General features: G+C 46.0%; 1 protein-coding gene across 3 annotated transcripts in view; it reads right to left on the bottom strand.

The window, feature by feature from the left end:
* The window catches only part of SENP7 (SUMO specific peptidase 7), a 112,854-nt gene that overhangs the window by 52,836 nt on the left and 39,604 nt on the right, over positions 1-20,414 (bottom strand). For all 3 annotated transcript variants that reach the window (XM_088481137.1, XM_088481138.1, XM_088481139.1), the window contains 5 exons: positions 17,809-17,954; positions 9,627-9,987; positions 9,176-9,324; positions 5,716-5,832; positions 5,491-5,524 (listed from right to left, as the gene is read on the bottom strand). In XM_088481137.1, coding sequence (XP_088337263.1) covers positions 5,491-5,524; positions 5,716-5,832; positions 9,176-9,324; positions 9,627-9,987; positions 17,809-17,954 — 807 coding nt within the window. The remainder of the gene's footprint in view (positions 1-5,490; positions 5,525-5,715; positions 5,833-9,175; positions 9,325-9,626; positions 9,988-17,808; positions 17,955-20,414) is intronic.

Below are 20,414 nucleotides of genomic sequence, written 5' to 3'. Positions count from 1 at the left end.
TGATATATCCTCGCGGAAGACGGTTTCCGAGCTCGCAACATGGTACGCACCACAGAGCTGGAAAACCCCCGGGACCTCAGCATGGCCGTCTCAACAGCCACGCCGTCAAAGACAGCCGAGTCAGGTCCGGGTGACGACAAGGACCCTGAGACAGGAGGTCCGGTCGTAGCGGCAACCGCAGAGGACAGTCCACGGACAGACCCTGAAGGTCTGAGAACCAGTGCCGTCTGGGCCACGCGGGAGCTATCAACAGGAGCGTCCCTCCTTCCTGTTTGAATTTCCGGATTACCCGTGGAAGAAGGGAGACCGGAGGGAACAGGTATGCGAACCGGAACGTCCACCGGACGGACAGAGCATCCACCAGAGACGCCCCTTCGTCTCTTGTGCGAGACCCGTACACCGGCAACTTGTTGTTGTGCCGGGACGCCATGAGGTCGATCTCTGGAAGACCCCATCTGTCCACCAGTAGTTGAAAAACGTCCGGGTGCAGGGACCATTCCCCCGGATGAACGTCCTGGCGACTTAGAAAGTCCGCCTCCCAATTGAGCACTCCCGGGATGAAGACCGCTGATATGGCCGGAAGATTGCGCTCCGCCCAAACCAGGATCCGAGACACCTCTACGAGAGCCGCCCGGCTTCGGGTTCCTCCTTGCCTGTTTATGTAGGCCACGGTGGTAGCGTTGTCCGACTGGACCTGTACCGGGTGACTCTGGAGAAACCGATGTGCCTGCTGGAGAGCATTGAAGACCGCACGGAGTTCCAAGATATTTATTGGAAGCTCCGCTTTTGACGGCGTCCACCTGCCCTGGAACAGATGTGGACCCGAAACTGCTCCCCAGCCCCGAAGACTGGCGTCCGTTGTCAACAGGACCCAATTTGGAACCCAGAACGGACGTCCCTCGCTGAGGTGGGTCGTCTGTAACCACCAAGCAAGGGACAGGCGAACCTCCGGGGTGAACACAATCGTCTGGGACTTCAGAGACTGAGGCAGCCCGTTCCACTTTGACAGGATCAGGTGCTGCAGAGGTCTGGAGTGAAACTGGGCGTATTCCACCATGTCGAACACCGACACCATGGAGCCCAGTAACCTCATCGCCGAGTGTAGAGACACCCGGCGGCTGTGCAGACAACTGCGCACCCTCGACTGTAAAGCAGAGATCTTTTCCTCCGTCACGAAGATCTTTTGCTGTCCAGAGTCCAATAAGGCTCCAAGATGCAGAATCCTCCGAGACGGGATTAGAGTGGACTTCTGCCAGTTGATTAGCCAGCCGTGCCGTTGCAGCAGGGCAATGGTCAGGTCCAAGTGGCGTAACAGGAGCTCTGGAGATCCTGCCACCAATAACAGGTCGTCCAAGTACGGCAACATGCGGACTCCCTGCAGCCGCAGAGAAGCCGCCATGACCGCCATCACCTTGGTGAAAACACGTGGTGCTGTCGCCAGGCCAAAAGGTAACGCCCGAAACTGGAAGTGGTCGCTGCGGATTGCAAACCTGAGGAACTGTTGATGGCGCAAAAGAATAGGGACATGCAGGTAAGCGTCCTGTATGTCCAATGACACCATGTAGTCCCCAGGATCCAGCGTCAGAATGATGGACCGTAGGGTCTCCATCCGAAACTTCGGTACCCGCAAAGACTTGTTGAGTGCTTTGAGGTTGAGAATCGGACGATACGACCCATTGGGTTTCTGTACCAAAAATAGATTTGAATAGAAACCCTGGCCCCTCTGGGAGAATGGAACAGGCACTATAACTCCAGCCTGGAGCATAGTGTGCAATACCTTCCGCAGCTCCGTAGCCTTGTTCCGGTCTGATGGTAGACCCGTCGAGCCGGGGGTCTGTGCCGGAAGGAGAGGGCGTACCCGTGGGAGACCACCTCCAGAACCCAAGTGTCTGTCGTAGTGACCGACCAACACTGGGCGAACTGCAGCAGGCGGCCTCCCACCCTGGGATCCCCCAAAGGGAGGCCCGGACCGTCAGGCCGCAGGCTTGTCATCTGGCTTGGGGGCCGGACGTCTGGTACTCCATGCCTGCTTCCGGGGCTTGACCGATTTCCTAGGGCCAGCCTGACGAGGAAACGACTGTGGTTTGGGCCTGCCCTGGGCCCTAGATGACCGAAAGGACGATGGTCCAGAACCAGAAGGAGCAGCGGCCGACGGGAGACAAGCCGATTTGGCTGCCGCCAGCGTGGCCACAATCTTATCCAGATCCGGACCAAAGAGAACTTCTCCGGTAAACGGCAACGCTTCCAGACCCTTCTTGGAATCTGCGTCCGCCTTCCAGGATCGCAGCCACAAGGTGCGACGAGCAGCTACCGCTGCTGAAGAAATTCTAGACACCAGGGTACTAATGTCTAGAGCCGCCTCGTTGATGTAGGTGGCCGAATCACGGAGATTGCCAATCAACTCCGCCTGTTCGGCCGGACAGTCGGAATCAAAAGAAGCCTCTAATGAATCCGCCCAGCGCTCCATCGCTCTGGCAACCCAGCAAATGGCCATAGCCGGCCGTGCTGCCCCCCCCCGCAAGGGAATAAGCGGACTTCAGGCAGATTTCCACCTTGCGGTCCGTAGCATCCTTAAGGGAGGACATGGATGGCATCGGCAATGTGGCACTACGGACAAGACGGGTCACGTGAGAATCCACCTGTGGAGGGGATTCCCACTTAGCAAAATAATTATCCGCGAACGGATAAGCCACCGCCAGGCGTCGCTGCGGCTGGTATCTTTTGCCAGGCTGTTTCCACGCCTCCTCTAAATGGTCCACCAACTGACCCGAAAGAGGAAAGACTGTGGCATCGCCCTTCACGTCTTTGAAAAAGGCATACTTAGATTTAGCCGCTGGGGGAACTTCGTCCTCAATCACCAAGGCTGTGCGGACCGCCCGAATAAGTCCAGGAATATATACTTTGGACTTAGCATCAGCGTCCTTAGTATGGAGAGGTTCCTGATCGTAAGGATCCAGAATCTCCCCATCATCAGACGTCCCTTCGTCATCCTCATAAGGAGCGGACAGAGACGCCACTGGCCGTTTATGAGGCCGCATCACAGACTCCCCTTGCAACACATCCGACAAGTGCTGTACAGAACTCGTCAGGGAGTTAACCCACGCTGGCTCCTGAGAAACCAAGAGCGGGGAAATAGGGAGACTGTGGGGTACCACCAATTGTCGTGGGAAACCCTGCATGGGTGACGACACCACAGACTGCTGGGACAAACCCATCGGAGTAAACGCGGGCTGCGGAGCTAACTGGCCCACTAAAGCTGTTAGCGCCTGAGCGAAACAAGCCCAGGGCGGCTCCTGTACCGGTGCTGTAACCGTAAGAGGCCGCTCCATTGACAAACACTGCCGGCAAAGGCCCTCCGCGCTACCCTCCCCTCCGCTAACGGTACTTTACACGTGGTACACTGTAACCGGAGGGGAAAATCACTTTCAGACATGATGGCACCACGTATGTGACCCCTCTCACCAATTATATATTAAATAGGCGAGAGACCACCCTGCAGCACCGCACCGCAAGGGCTTAGCAGAAAGAACAGGGACAGTAATAAAGCTGACAGTTTAGAGAAAAGTTACAGGCAGCAGCGCTAGCACAGTCACATACAATGCAAAGAAAATCAATTCCTGCACTAACAGCGCTGATCACTCAACTACACAGACACAGGGCCTGGTAGGACACAGCGCTGCATACACAGACCTGACCACAGCGGAGGAGAGGTATGCAGGGGGACCCAGACCACGATGCTTCCAATGCAGGCTTCCAGCAGCGTTCACCATGCTTCTGAAAAGATGGCCACCGAGGAGCAGAGAGAAGGCTGGCCTGGGGGAGGAGCGCTGACACAGGGCCAGTCAGCACAGTGCAGAGAGGGCTGTGTGCAGCGGGGGAGGCGCCGGCTGTGAGACAGGGAAGGCGCGCTCCCCTGGCATGCATTTAACCCCTGGGACGCCGCAGCGCTACCGCTCTGCTGCGGTCCGCTGTCCCAGGGGGTAGTGGAAGCGCAGGTTGCTCGCCTGGCTCCACGCTGCAGCCAGTCCCCAGGGAGCCCCCTGCCTGGGGACTTAGGACCATGTGATCAGCGGGGACCCACCGCGGGACCCCGCTGCTTACCTCTGTCCCCCTTGAATCCGGCCATGGTCCGGAACATCTGGGGTCACCGCTAGCTGTGACCCCAGATGCCCACCAGCATCCCCGGATCAGTACCGGCGTTCTGGTACCGGCGGGGTGTAGGGAAGACAGCATGGACGTCAGGACTGACTGTCCATTCTGTTCATCCAGATGTGCAGCCACAGCTGCATGAAGAAAAAGCTTCAGGGGCTCTTCTAGCCCCCACTCCAACAGGTGCACCCGACTCCGGCCGGGCACCAAACTAAACTGAGGTGCCTTGGCTCGGGGGCGGGGTATAGGAGGGGGACCTAGTGCATCCTGGGAGGCTGAAAGCTTAACTCTTTGGTGCCCTGCGACTGACGTCACACCTATACCCCAAGGTATCCTGAAGTAGAAAGAGAAACATTGATGGTTAGTGACTATCGGATTCCGATGTCCATCCCTACACTGAACCTGCAGATGGAAATGAACAGGAACACCAGGAAATACAGAGTAAATTGTGCAAAGAGGACATTGCTCACTGTCATGTTTGGCAGCCAGGGAAGGTTGCACATGGAGGCTGCGGAAATATGCACAGTTACCCCAGCCCGGGGACATGCTGTTGATAATGATTAAGATAGTGGCAATACAAATCTCTCATCCATGATCCTCCTGCCCATCCCAGCACAACCCAGTGGTTGGGCCCCAGCCAAGGGAAGGAGTGAGAAGCAGGTGGTTGTGGTGAGATGCAGAGGCCTGTGGTAAGAACAAATGGCAGGAGTGAGAAACAATGGGCATGTGGTGAAATATTGGATGCTGGGAGCAGGAGTGAGATGCAGGGGACTGTGGTGAGATGCAGGGGACTGTGGTGAGATGCAGGGGACTGTGGTGAGATGCAGGGGACTGTGGTGAGATGCAGGGGACTGTGGTGAGATGCAGGGGACTGTGGTGAGATGCAGGGGACTGTGGTGAGATGCACGGGACTGTGGTGAGATGCACGGGACTGTGGTGAGATGCACGGGACTGTGGTGAGATGCACGGGACTGTGGTGAGATGCACGGGACTGTGGTGAGATGCACGGGACTGTGGTGAGATGCACGGGACTGTGGTGAGATGCACGGGACTGTGGTGAGATGCACGGGACTGTGGTGAGATGCACGGGACTGTGGTGAGATGCACGGGACTGTGGTGAGATGCACGGGACTGTGGTGAGATGCACGGGACTGTGCAGAGATGAAATTGCTCCCGTGTGAAGCTGCGGCGGGTCACCAGTATATTATTATTATATTAAAAAGTAGGATATGAATGAAAAGCAGAGAGGACACACAATATTAGAACACAGCAGTGCTAAAATTCAATATTCATATAGTAAGATTATAGCATTATGCTATAAAGCGGATATTCCATACTTGCCTTTCACAGGAATTTCAACAGATTTTGAAGTAAACTGCAGAAAGGAAAAAGACAGTCACGACTCAAAATACACAGGGTTTTATCAATCGCAATAACACAAGTATGTACAACGATGTGCCTCTATCTTTTCATAATTATACTTGCACAAAAACAAAATAAAAGGTGTAAAAAAAAAAAGAAATCTGAAAAGAGACACATGATAAAACTACCTACAGTATACATTACCTTAGCGGAGCCGGTGGCTCTTCCTTTCCTTTTGCCAAAGTAAGCATTCAGAAACTCTAATTGCAGAACGGATGTCTCTGACGCAGGAACTGTGTCCACCAGTGTAGCAGAGCAATCCTGTATTATAGAAAATGCTTTTAAAACCTTTTACAATTTTTAGGGCTAGTTAGGATTTGTATGTAGTTTTGCAAATACAACATCAGCTTTCAATTAAACAAATGTATCTATATTTTAAAAAGATTACATGATGTGTATCAATTTACTATTTTGTTATTTAGGCAACAAGTTCATAGAGTTTGTGCCAGAGGATCATGTCTCAGCCGGCATGTAGTTCAAAATGCAGCCACTAAGCATCTCGTATAAGAACTACATATGGTTAAAGCATGGCAAACAGAACTGCAGAATATAGAAGCAGAAAAGGTTCATGCTGGCTACTATCTACACACAGATCAGTGTAATCTCACCTATCTCACAGTTTAACTTCCACCAACCACGCAGATATGTTACTAATATAGGAATCTAAATATTGGACATTAAAAAAAAACTGTCAGATTCGGATCTGATGTGCTGCACAACCTTCCCGTTGAAGATATCTGAAGACTCGGGCCCTCATTCAGACCCGGTCGCAAGTGCTGAGCGCTCGCAACCGGGTCAATGTTTAGGCACTGTGCGTGTGCAAGCCCCGGTGCAAGAGAGAAATTCTCTCGCTCCGGAGCTCACTACAAAAGGGCCGGCTGTCGATATTGATCGACAGCTAGGCCCGTTTTGTAGGCGTGGCGGGGGGGTGGCTTCACAAATGGAGGCATTCCTTAAGGAACGCCTGCCGTTTTTGTGGGCGGCCGCACTGACATCAGCAGTGATGTCAGTGGGGAGCTTCCTGCTCGATCAGAGCAGGAAGCTCCCTTGGGCTTGCGGTTGCTGCGACCAAACCTTAGGGTCTCGTCGCAAGCCCCGATGGTCTTGACCATCGCGACCATCAACCTGGTCAGTCGTTAAAGCTGTGGGTGGTAACCCACAGCTTAGCTAGCGGCCAGGAGGCTGCACTTAAAAATACAAGTGGACGCCCTCATTCAGAACGAGCGCCTCTGAATGAGGGCCTCAATGTGTTCAGGTGCACACCAATCCAATAATAGCTCTGTTGGGTCAGAGTGTTGATTGGATCTGCAGAATTTAACTGTGTGTACCCAGCATAATAGTCCTGATCTAGGATTTACCATTTTCTCTATTTAGGAAAGTGTGGGACCCTGTTAAGTACAGAAAATCGTGGGCATCAAAGTGCGATCACTGTGTAAGAATGGGCTTTGGCAAAAAAAAAATTCAAAATGTAAACATATGAAATGTAGAATAGTGACAATTGTGGAGTCAATAATATGTTCTAACTGCTTACAAAAAATTATTTAAGCAGACAACCAAATATTAGGGGAAGATTTATCAAATCTTATGGTGCATACACGGTCAGATTTCTTATCAGATATGAACGATAACGATTGTAAAAATCGTTCAATCGTTCATATCTTTAACATGTGGGGCATGCATCGACGAATGAAGCGCGTTGCTGCATGTCAGATAACGATCTCTGAAATCTGATGTGTTTACACAGTCAGATTTTGACAATTTCATTCATTTTAATACTGTCAGAAATTGTTCAATTTTTCATCGTTGATGAAATTGTTCAAATCATTGTAAAAATCATTCAATCGTTCATCAAATCTGACCATGTATGCACCATTAGAGAGATAAAATGGAGACGTTGCCCATCGCAACCAATCAGCTTCTGTCATTTTACAGGCAGTAAGTGGGGGGGGGAGATGGGCTGCACATCCTAATGTCAACATAACAAGAGGTGCTACTATGCGGAGACCTGTAGTTCTAATGCAGAAAGAATGGGGGAAGCAGCTGCACACTCTAAATACTAAGAATAAGAAATATAAAAAATATAGATATTTTACAGGCTGTGCATGAAAAAACAGAAGCTAATAAGCAACGTTTCCCACTTCTACTCGCTCGAAAACTTTGATAAATCTCCCTCTTATGGAGCGTACACACGGTCAGATTTGTCAGATGAACGATTGAACGATTAAACGATTTGAACTATTTGAACGATTTTACCAAAGTTTTGAACGATTTGAACGATTGAACGATTTTTGACTGCATTAAAATGAATGGAATCGTCCAAGTCTGACTGCAAACCCATCAGATGTCAGATATCGTTATCTGACAAACGGGAACGCGCATCGTTGATCGTCCATCTTTCAGGCATGTCAGATATGAATGATTTTCCTTCAGATATGAACGACTGAACGATTTTTAAATCGTTATCGTTCATATCTGAAGGAAAAATCTGATCGTGTGTATGCACCATTAGTGTTGCATTATAAGCCATAGTTGGTAGTATAAGAGCCAATGCCGTTCATGTATGAAGTAGGCAAAAACGTGAAAAAGTTGCCCATATCAATAAACCAGCTTTTAGATAGCATGTAATCAAGTACATTCTATAAAATAATGGTAGGTAGAAGCCGATCGGTTGCTTTGGGCTACTTCTCAACTGGTCCACTTCTGCACGCTTTTCACATCAACCCCATATCACAAACTCTTCCCTAAATGCCTCCATGCTTCCTTGCCATGCCCATAATTGTCACACAGCAAAATGACAAAAGTTAACTACACTGCGATCAATTACATTAAAGGGAATCTAAATCTACATTTGTATTTTCTCTTTGCATTTTTTCAGTTTATATAGAGGGATGAATGAAAGTTTTGTTACAGTACTAGATCTAGTTTCTATAAAGGTGATCGTTAATGGCGTCTATACTCAATAGTGAGCTCTGCAAGCTGTCTTTGCTGTCCCATAGCCCCTTTTATCTCCTCCCAGACCTCCCCAATCAGTCTTACATCATAGACTATAGCTTGGGGGTATGGCTTCGTGGTTCTGTATGACATAAAAGGGAACATGACTAGATCTATAAAGGACTGAAAATATGAAAAAAGTAGGTAGCAGATATCTACCTAGGTCGGTTACCTAAAAAAAAAATAAGTTTATAATATACTTTCTCCTGTGCTAGAGACAATTCGGCAAAGAGCATTTGAGGTTACAGTCCCTGTATGAAGGTGGTAGCATGAGCAGTTTGATGCTGAAAATGTACTCATTCCTGCAAGGTCAGACACTTTATAAAGTTGCAAACAGGAGACTCATAAGATAAAAGTCATTAAGAGTGTGGTCATTAGACAAAGTAGCAGTGACTGCTGTGGTGTTTACAGGTGAAGGATCTTTGGACTACATGTCCTGATGGAAAGTCCTGTACATATATTAATAACTGCTATTGCACTGGGCTGGAGCTAGCAGATCACTGAGCAAAGTCATTATTTCCTGATTTATTTATAGCCAATTTTTCTCAACAACAAACAGCCCCAGATATGCCTGTCTACTGTAATACATACACACAGTAAATTATTAGCATACCATCGGCACAGCATCGTTACTCGGAGTTGGCCACTGGTTCTCAAGCACATCATCTTTCATTTCAATTGAGGATTCCTCTAGAGCCTGTACACAATCTGCTCTTACACTTTTTTCTTGTCCTCTCTCCTCCTCGTCACTTGACAGCACAACTGCATTATAAAAATAGTTTGACATTAAAATGACTTTCATCAAAGTAATAAATAATTACAGTAAGTAGTCTGTGCCTGTAACTGTATTCTTTGTGGCATTCTAAGGATAGACATTGTAAAAACTAAACAGTTCCTATCTGCGACATGGATCAATATTGCCAAATGGACAACTTAAATATCAATGAGGCAGTGGGAATACAACTTGAGTTTATTTTTACTTCAAATTTTTATAAAATGAAACAAAAAGTTGGATAACAAACATTAGAGAACACCACAATCTGTAGGACTGTATGAAGACTTACTTGGCTCCAACACGATACTTTCTCTACTGGTATTTTTGTTGTACATTTTTCTTTTGCTCATCCTGTTGATACGGGAACTAGCTGCTGGCGAAGCTACTGAACTACCATCATGAACAGATTTGTTATTTTGTTCATTAGTCTTATTCACACAATCTCGTGAAGATATTTTAGTGTCTGGTGAATCCAGAGGAGTATCTGAGCTAGGTTCAGAGGAGGATGACAGCAGGTGGCTTGTAGTATTTTGTACAGGAACTTTTGACGGAGAAATTGAGGTCTTCTTGTTCTGGTATTCAGCTCTTTTGAAGCAGTAGGTCCTCTCACGTGTATTTGGTGACCCAACGTTATTCTTTGTAGGAGTTTTCTGGAAATTAAAATTAATATTACTACTATTTCTGTACAACGACTTAAATATTACCATGTACAGAAATATCATCAAAAAGGGAAGACCTAATATGTGAAAACTCCTCTGTAAAAGAAAACAATCAACATGTAGCACATTATCGTGCAAACTTTCTACCTTTTCTTTCACTGGTTATTAAATATCCATGATATAGTACACACCTAGCACATGAACTTTTCCCTGTCCCTTTGACGTTCCCAAACACATGCTATCATAAAGTGTGGTATGAAATGTCGACATTCAGAATATAAACGTTCATTATGTTGACATGGTCTGAAAGTCGGCATTCAAAATATCGGCTCAGCACGTTCAGAAACTCGACATTCTCAATGACAACACTGGTATAATGTCACCCTATTCATTATCTTGACATCATAAATGTTGGAGAATCCTATTTCAGCCTAACCCTATCTGCACCCTAACATAATTGCAGCCTAATTCTAATGTCATGTGTCGACATTCTGAACATGTTGACATTTTGAATGTTGATATGCCGACTACATCTCCTCTCAGCTTCTATTATTTAAATCCTGGCGTTATTGTGATGTGTGATGAGACCTGGGGAGCAGACTGGGAATGGATGGTGTTACTAAAGACCTATCCAAAGCAACTCCCAGATTCTACACAGTTGGAAGTCATTGGAATAAAAGAGCAACATTTTGACAATATATTTTAGGAATGAAATAGGGGCTTACTGAAAAAAAAATGAACAATTTAGATTAATAAATTCTGAAAGTGTTAAATTCATATTTAAGAAGAGTGCACTTTAAGTGATTGATACCCCTTTCAGATCACAAATGGCGGGTCGCACCCGGGATTTGTGCATGAGTACATCCCAGGTGCGACCCGCCTGAGACCCCTTTCAGACAGGCAGCTCGACACGGCAATAATGCCGGGTCGATGACATAATCACCATCGCTGCTGAGCCGGCGCTTGGAGATGAGAAACTGATTTTACAGAGAGGACAAAAAAAAAAAAGAAAATCAGCTTTCTCCCTTTGTCCTATCTGGGGGACACTGCCGGCTGTGGGTCTTCCCAAAGCAACCAAGACACCCTGCTGCGCCACCCAAGACACCTCACAGCCTGAGTAGAATGCACTCGGATAGGGTCAGGCACTGGCTCACCCAATGAGGCATAAGACTGCTTAATAGCAGAAGTGATCTAGCGAGCCACGTACTACATTACAGGCAGGCCAGCTCCACCATTGAGTATCATAGATGAGCACTAGACTGCCCAACTTCCTTAAGGACGTGGTCCAGTCCTCATGAACCTTCAATGCCAGGACAGCGCTGCTAACTCTGAGACCACCCAAGCAAAGGCAAGGGCCAACAGAAATGCCACCTTCCAAGTAAGCCACCGCAGGTCAATTGACTCCAGAGGCTCAAAAGGAGGCAGTTGAAGAGCCCCCAAGACCAGGTTTTAAGGAGGGACAGGCGGAACATATATATGTATATGCAGAACCCCCTACATGAACATATGAATGTCCAAAAGTGAGGTCAGGCTAATCTGAAACAGGATGGGCAATACCAAAACATGCCCCTTTAACGAAGAAAACCGGATACCATGAGACAACCCGGCCTGGGGAAAAGGAGATGAAACAATAGAAACTGAAACTCCCCTGTGCTCACACCAGCCAATGTAAGTTTGCCCCACATGGTGGTAAAAGGCACCGTGGCCATCATATGAGCCTGAAGCATAGTCTACATCACAGCAGCAGAAAACACCTTGGACCGTAAAATCCTGGTTTCAAGTAGAGATGAGCAGTTCAGTTTCTATGTTTGGATCTCAACAACAGCATTTTATTGGCTATCCAGCTCTCTTGCGTTTTGGAAAGCCAATGAGATAGAGCCAAACTTTAATTAATTCGGCAAAAAGTACTGAACCACTCACCTCAAGTGCCACGCTGATACAGCTAGCCAAGGTAAATTTGTATACAGGCTAACTGAGCAGATTGTCCCACTGTGGCAGCCACCACAGTGGTTCAACCACACCCTCTGAGGCCAGTCAGGAGCGACGAAGAGAACGTGGACCTTCTCCCTCTTGGTGAGGCAGCTCGCATCCAAGAGCAGGGAAATAGGCAGAAACTGGTAACCCAGGAGAAAGGACCACTTGCTGGCCAAAGCATCCACGAAGGCGGTCTGAAAATTCCAGGACCACATGCCATAAAGCAGCAGCTTCTTGCACAGTTTGGAGGCCATGAGACTAATGTCCAGAAGACCCCAGCGCTCTACAAGTAGGTTAAATGCATTCTGGTGCAATGATCAATCGTCCGGATGGACCTTGTGCCAAGTGAAGAAGTCTTTTTCCCAATTGTTTTTCCCAATTGTTCACTCGCAGAATGAGTATGGCAGAGATGGCCAAAACAAACTTCTCTGCCCTCCACATGATGCAAGCAGTCTCTACCATATAGTATAAGACAGGGGTGTGTAAGGCTGCGCTTAACCTAAAGACTATGGTAGCTGCTAGGGAAAAAAAACAGGGATTCACCTACCCTGTTAAAGCAATATAAGTATAGGGAAAAAAAGGGAAATTCCCAGCGCTCACCATATGAAAACGGCACTCTACTATAGTAAAATATATGACTGACACAAAGAAAGTTTTTTAAATAAAGCACATTCAGTTGAAATCAGATAAAATCTTATGTATTCACACAGTGAAAGCCCGTCTCTTTCACAATTAATTCTAATACGTATATAACTACATACATTAGACAACATGAAACACCACAACACATAAAAGTTTGTATTCCAATTGAAAATATTGTGTAGGAAATGCGCTATTGAGAGACTTACTTTGCATACACTTCCACTTCTTTTAAAGTCCAGAACGAATTGTCCTTTATAAAAAAAACCTTCTCAAGGTTGTACCAGTATCCAAATCAGGTATTCATATATAACACACTGTAAGCACTTGAATGTGTGATTACCTATAGTTGTGTAATCCGTCTGCTAAAACTGCAGAATGCGGTCTATCCCTGGTTAGGGAGCTTAACCCTTAGATATTCTTGGATGGGGGTGTGAGGATGCCTGTCCTCCAAAGACTATCAGATAAAATCTCATGTATTCATGAATGTGCTTTATTTATGTCAATTGAATGTGCTTTATTTAAAAAGTTTTCTTTGTGTCAGTCATATATTTTACTATAGTAGAGTGCTGTTTTCATATGGTGAGCGCTGGGATTTTCCCTTTTCTTCCAGTCTCTACCATAGCCTGGTGCCTACTGGTCCCATCTTGCTGGTTGAAATATGCAAAAACCGTTGCATTGTCCAATTTGACGCAGGGAGGAATGCCTTGCAGGAACTGCTGAGCTTGAGAGAGGACATTCCAGACTGCTTGCAAGTCCAGCCCATTGATCGAAGAGTGGCCTTTTCTGGATACCAGAGCCCCAGCATCACCGTGCCCCAGCTCAAGAGACTGGGATCAATCGTGACCAGGATCCAATCCCATATTGAGAACTAACAACCCCTGGACAGGTTAAGGGAGGTAAGCCACCAAAACAAACTACTGGTGGGCCGGAAGAGACAGACAAAACATCTGTCTGTCAAAGATATGATTTTACTTCCTCCAATGCTTCATTCCCCGAGCCGGAACCAAGATTTGGGAAAGTCGATAATCCAACCATGTTCCTGCAAGTTTGGACATGGAAGGGACCCAAATGACACCTTGATCATCACGTCATCCAGATAAGGGATGACAGAGATCCCTTTGCGACATAACAGGGCAATCATTGGGGCCAGGATATTGGTGAAGACCCTGGGTGCAGTGAAAAGTGGAGAGAACCAATAGCAAACAGAAGAAGCGTGTGATCTTGTTACCAAATTGAAAATAGGAATGTTTTACGTTGATTGATCCAATAAATACGCCCTCTTCCATAGAAGCAATGATGAAGTACAGAGATTCCATTTTGAATTTATGCAACCGTAGATGAGGGTTTAGCTACTTCAGGTTTAGAAAGGGCCAAAAAGACCCGTCTGATTTTTGCAACAGAAAGAGTGGAATAAAACCCCAACCCTTCTTGTTGAGCAGGAACCAAGACCATCAATTCTGTGGTTAGAATAGAACGCACCTCCTGCAGTAAGACAGCCAGTCTGTCTTGGTTCCGTGATAGAGAAGTGACCAAGAACCTGCGCGAATAAGGACCAACTACATCCAAACCATAGCCTCGAGACAGGAAACCCCAGACGTCCCGGAACAAGGGCACCTACCCTTAAGAGTTTTGTGGCAAACCCAGCCGCAGTCAAGCAGACTGCTTATCGTAGTGGCAAGGGCCGGGACATCTGGACACCATGGCCTCAGAAATGACCAGCTCGATGTCTCCCTGAGACTTCCCTGATGGGCAGAGGATGGAGCCTAGCATGGAAACAAAAGGGCCAAAACCTGGGAGATTTTACATGTGATGGTATGACCGGGAAATTTGGACTTTTACCTGTTAGTCTGAAAAATGATACGGTCCAGGTCTGGCCCAAACATTAACTCTCCCACAAAAGGAAATGCCTATAAAGCCTTCTTGAACTCTGTATACTCCTGCCAGTATCGCAGTTAAGGAGATCTCCTGGCCAAAATGAACAGAGCTGTCATACCTGACAGAAGGGAAATCACACCCAAGGATATATGACTGATGTAAATGGAGGTCTGCTTCAAGTTGTGAACAAGGGATACAATATCAGATGGCTCCGATCCAAGCTTAGAAAGCCTCTGCCAACTTCCATGGCCTTGTTAACCCAGGCCCTCAACCAAGACTGGAAAAAAAGCGTTCCCTGGAAGAGAAAAAAAAAAAAAAGACTGTCAATGGCACCTATATAAAAGGGACGGCCCTCGTGGGCAGGAGCGTGGCTTTCACTAACTAGGCAATAGGGGCATCCACCAAAGGAGGTATCTCCCAAACAGCCATATCTTTATCAGTGACTGGGTACGTGTACCTGAACCCTGCAGGGAGCTTAAAATGCTGATTAGGCTTGAGCCAGGCTTCCTCCAACACAAAAGGAAGGGTAAGTGGAAACTTGCTATTCTTCTTGAATTCTGAAGGGGCAAGTAGGGTTCTCATCATCCGGAATCTGCAAGGTCTAGCGAATGGCCATAATCAAGTTGGAGAGCTAGCCTCCCAACTAGAGAGATCAACTCAGTCCTGGTTTAATGTCTCACCTATCTCCACAGAGGAGCCCACTGAAAGCTTCTTGTCCAGGAAATGCACACCAGGAGGAGACTAGCGTTTCCTGGAGCTGGGAGTGGAAGACCCTATGAATCTTTCCAAAGCAGCATAGACTGTAGAAAGCCTATCCACCTGCAGAGCCTACCCAGGATCTACAGAGTCACCAGCTACCACAGGTGTGTAGACTGTGGGGAAAAAAAACAAAAACAAATCTGAGGGACAATAGGAATTAAAACACTCACCGCCGATTGATTGCGAGCCTCATTCGACAGAGCCACAATGTATTGGACCATGATCTTCGCCCAGGCCAGCAACACCTCCACAGCCAGAAATACCTTAGCCATGTGCTGACTGAGTGCTTCGGTCTCAGAAGATGCACAAAAAGATACTGCTCGATGATACCTCGAAGGAGCTTTGAAGAGCATTTTAAGCAAGCGTCATGCACAAGCTGTGTGGCCACCTCCTTGGGTTTTGGGATGTCTATCTCCCTTTACAGACCGACTGGTAACTCTAGGATTGCCTGGGTTTTTTTGTTACATCAGGGATATAGGACCTGAGTCAAGAGATGTACTCGAATGCAATCTCGGTTACAATTTCACATGGAAAGCAGCTGCGAAAATAAGCTAAAATGTTTCCAAAGCTTATATGAGCATAGGGACGCCCACTGCTGCCTTCTCATATTCGTCAGACATCAAACACCAGCATAAACATCGGTAACATCAACGCAAATCCGGCAGCCATGCAGCAAGTCAGACCTGTCTCAAACACTGCGTCTCTCCTGACATGCAGAGAGCTCTCATGTCTGCGTTTGCCATACCACCCCTCCATTACCTCATCGAAAAGCGGACTACCAGTCACTCACTTTACTAATGAATCCTCTGTATGAGCGTAATTGCAAACAATCGCTGTGCATGCGCAGTGCGGCTTACACGCATGGGCAATGGAAAACACTTGTTCGATTTTCGTAAATATCGGCATTGAGTACATCTCTGAATCAGGCAGCAGGTTCGGGCGATGAGCGACGTGGTCAACAACCAGCGGAAGCGCGCATATCCACTGGCCGATATAACAACATTATCGTTCATTAGATCGGCTAGTGGACACGTGGCATTAGATATATATTGTATTTGAAGAAACAAAGATCAGCGGAGTATGAAAAAGGTTAAAAAAAGGAGTTTATAAGCAGATGTGGTGAACAGGGGGCTATTCAAAGTCCCCCCCATTCCTCTCATCATAACACTATGGCATGCTGCTCTATCCTGCCTTACACAACCACACAAGTGGACAGGTCATTGCCTTCAACAAGACGAACATATACTGCAGAAGAGGCTGAACAACACAAAGTGCTCTCTGACTTTAGTCCAGCAGACTTCAATATGGCTTGGGCAAGGTGTTGTCTTCGGGTTTTACAGTAAGTATGGATATATTTGTAAAAAAATATAACTCTTGGGGTAGATTTATTAAAGCTTGTACAAAGTACAAGGGCAGGTGTTGCCCACAGGAATCAATCAGAAACTAGATATAATTTTGTAGAATGTAGTAGATAAATGAGAGCTAGCATATAATTGGTTGTTATGGGCAATATCGCCACTTGTTATTTTAAGAAGCTTTAGTTACATTTAGAAACCTAGCCCTTTGTCTTCAGTTTTACACAGAGCAACCATATATCCCTTTATTTTACATTACATATATATATATACAACTTACAGTACACTTTTTCCCAGAATTCAAATTCATGATGCATTAAGTTTATCAGAAAATGTGGATTTAGATTCCTGTTTCTGTTTTTAATTATTTAGCATCCACAAGTTGGGGCACAAATTTATAAACCAGGGGGAACGTCAGGCCACAAAGGTGTTCCAACTTTTTGCTTGAAAATTACAAGAAACCTGACAATAGTTAAACAGTGAGACATCTTAGAAAAAACAGCACTCAAAGGGCGGAATTCAATTGATTCCAGCCCTTATCGCGCCCGACGGAGCTATTCAATTCTTGCTCCTGTCGGGCGCAATCAGCTGCCAACGCTACATTTCAGCTCGCAGCCCCAGGGGCATGAGAGCTGAAATGTGCGATAAGTGACCTGTTTGGGCGCCCAAACATCACTTTTCGCGGTCGCGCCCAGCACTTTGATCGGGTTTAGCTGCTTTACACGGCTAAACCTGACCTCTATGGGCGCGAGCAGTGCAAAAACGGCATCAATTGAATAGCAGCCCGCGATCTCCTGTCACTTTAGACGGGCGATCCGGACCGCGTAATCAATTGAATTCCGCCCAAAGACCAAATATAATATTAAGCTGATTGTTCATTAGTCAAAACACTGTAGTGTCTACAATAAGAGAGAGCATGTACACGTTGTTATTTTCAATTTTTCATTTCAGAAAAATAACTAAGGTTCCTTATTTGTGTAAATACTGAATTTAGCAACCTTCATAGTGTCTTCAAATATTTTTTAGCACACATCTCCTCCAAGTTAAATTTCAAGATATCTCATAAGTAATAAGTAGCAGCAAATATAAACCAAGCAATTTTAGGAAAATTGCTCATCGTCGAGTATTTAACCAAAGTTAAGTTGGTTTTTGACAAAAAAAATCTTGCAAATTGCTTAAATCCTAAAAGACAAAAACAAGTACTCACACAATCTGGCTCCGCTGCTTTTACTGAACTTGGGCTTCCCTGTTCAAGGCTACCACTTTTTCTTGGTCCCGTGTTAACGTCTTTATGTGGAGAAGTACTTGTATTGCTGACATCTCTGCACACTTTACTAAAAGGTTTCTCTTGTTCTGATGTATGAAAACAACATTTGAAACATTGAGTCAAACAAATAAATATACCTAAACTTTAAATAAAAATAAACAATGGTTACTGGTTTAATTTGTATTATTACATTAAGTAGACCATTTTTTTTTTTTTTTTTTAAGTTCACAATCTAAATCCCTGCTTTACTATTTACAAATACAAAGCTTGTCCAGTACTATGGACAGTGAAAAACACTCAGATTTTGGACTTGGTGTGAAGTAAATTTTAGTAAATATACCCCAGCCTTTCTAAATTAATACTCATCCCGAATACCCCTTTCAGACATACGACCCGGGAAATTTCCTCCTCAGACCCGGGCATTTCTCCTGTGCAAAATCCCGGGTATTTGGTAGAGACCCCCCTTTCACACTACAGCTTCTACCCGGGAAATATCCGGGTAGCACCATTCAGACAAGAGCAGGGTTTTTCAGAGATTTACAGAGAAAATCACAGTTTTGTCATTTTAAGTGGACGTTATGCTGGCACACATTAATGATGGCATGCAAAGGTGGGGGCTTGGTGTAAAGGGACTGGGAGGGGCACCCATAAGGCATTGCTGTATTTCCAAGCATCTGTGTAGCATGGAGAGCTTGTTTTGTCTAGTGGATTGGTGTGCTATACAGCAACTGAGGCATGGCTGAAGCTGCTCACACTGTTCTTAATAGTACAGTGTGAGACCCTGAGGAGAAGGGACCACCATTTTGTGGTGGAGAGGGCATCCAAGTGCCGACATTACCTACGCCGGAGAGCCTTAGTAATGTCCAGCGTCTCGTCCATATTGAGTGTGACCGGAGGGTCAGCTCGCACAATATGGTCTCGAGATTGACAACATGGAGAGGCTTTCTGGGCTACGGTACAGGGGTTTACAGAGAACCAATAGATTGCAAATTTTAGTCACAAGGCACCTTTAATTACATCCTGGAACTCCTGACCCAGTCACTTACCCGGCAGACTACTCGATAGAGACAGCCCATTGCCCCGAGCAGGAGACTTGCGATCGTCTTGTGGTGGTATGCTACCCCTGGCAAGTACCGCACAATATCCTGCTTGTTTGGTGTAAGCATCTCCATGGTTTGCGTTTTGGTGCGTGAAGTGACCCAAGCCATCCTACCCCATGGGAGGCGACTGGATGAGACAGCGTCCGGGTTGCTGCGCCGCGGTTACCCACAGTGTGCTGGGGCGATTGATGGCACCCACATCCCTATAATTGCTCCCACAGACAGCCCAGCTGACTATTATAACAGAAAGGGATGGCATTCCATCATTCTACAAGCCGTCGTTGACCATCGGTATTGGTAAGCCACATTTATTACTTTTAATTTGATATATATTGTGAACTGCATGCAAAGTAAAGGGTGTAAACTGTTGTGTTTAATAAGTCTATATGTATAGTTGTAACCGGATCTTATATAGGCTATCAGAAATAATAGACAGTTTAATATTATATGCAGTATTAGATATAAATAGTGTACATTTCTATTATATGTTTTACCTACATTTCTTCTATATTCTAGTGTATTATAAAATTAGGGGTATAATTACTAAAATGAGGGTTACTAGAAGTGGAGATGTTGGCCATAGCAACCAATCAGATTCTACTTCACATGTAACTAGCACCTTCTACAATAGCTAGAATCTGATTGGTTGCTATGGGTAACAAGTTGCCCCAAACTGTTGTGTGTTTAATAGGTCTATATGTATAGTTTTAACTAGATATTATCTTGCTCTCACAGCTTCACTGATGTTTTTATTGGCTGGCCTGGTCGTGCTCATGACGCTCGTGTGCTGGCCAATTCTGATCTGCACAAGATTGCGGAGGAGAGGCAGAATGGTTGGCTGTTTCCTCGTAGGGTAACTATATACACATTTATGTCATGCTTATAATTGCTAAACAGATATGTATTATCTTCCATACCGAACCCCGACAGGTTTTTTGGGATGTCACCAGCAATATGCTCTGATATACCATATATGCAGTAAATGCATTTGCATTAAATGTGATCCATGCTGATTCAGGCATGTCTGTCAAATACCTCCTACAAAATTGTAATTAATGAGTATACCTACAAATAGAGGAAAGTAGATATACCCGTACCAAGTGTATTACAACACTTTTACCTGTAAAGCCTTTAATAATAACTGTAATATTTGTTTCCATTTGCAGAAGTCCAAGCTTGTGGATGGAGTGGAGGTACTGGTCCACATCATTGGGGATGCTGCGTATCCATTATGAAGGTGGATGATGAAAGGGTACAGCCAACAGGTTGAGCTTTCCAACGAGAAAATCGCCTACACCCATACCCTCAGCTCAGCCTGAATGGTTTTGGAGAATGCATTTGGACGACTGAAGGGATATTGGCAGTGCTTGTTAAAAAGAAATGATGTGGACATTCGGCTCATTACAGATGTTGTAGCGGCATGTTGTATCTTACATAACATATGTG

Source organism: Taudactylus pleione, unplaced genomic scaffold (assembly GCF_031769625.1).
Source record: "Taudactylus pleione unplaced genomic scaffold, aTauple2 ptg000265l, whole genome shotgun sequence".
Taxonomy (NCBI): domain Eukaryota; kingdom Metazoa; phylum Chordata; class Amphibia; order Anura; family Myobatrachidae; genus Taudactylus; species Taudactylus pleione.
The sequence above is the reverse complement of the archived record's forward strand: the minus strand, read 5'-3'. Positions and strand labels throughout refer to the sequence as shown.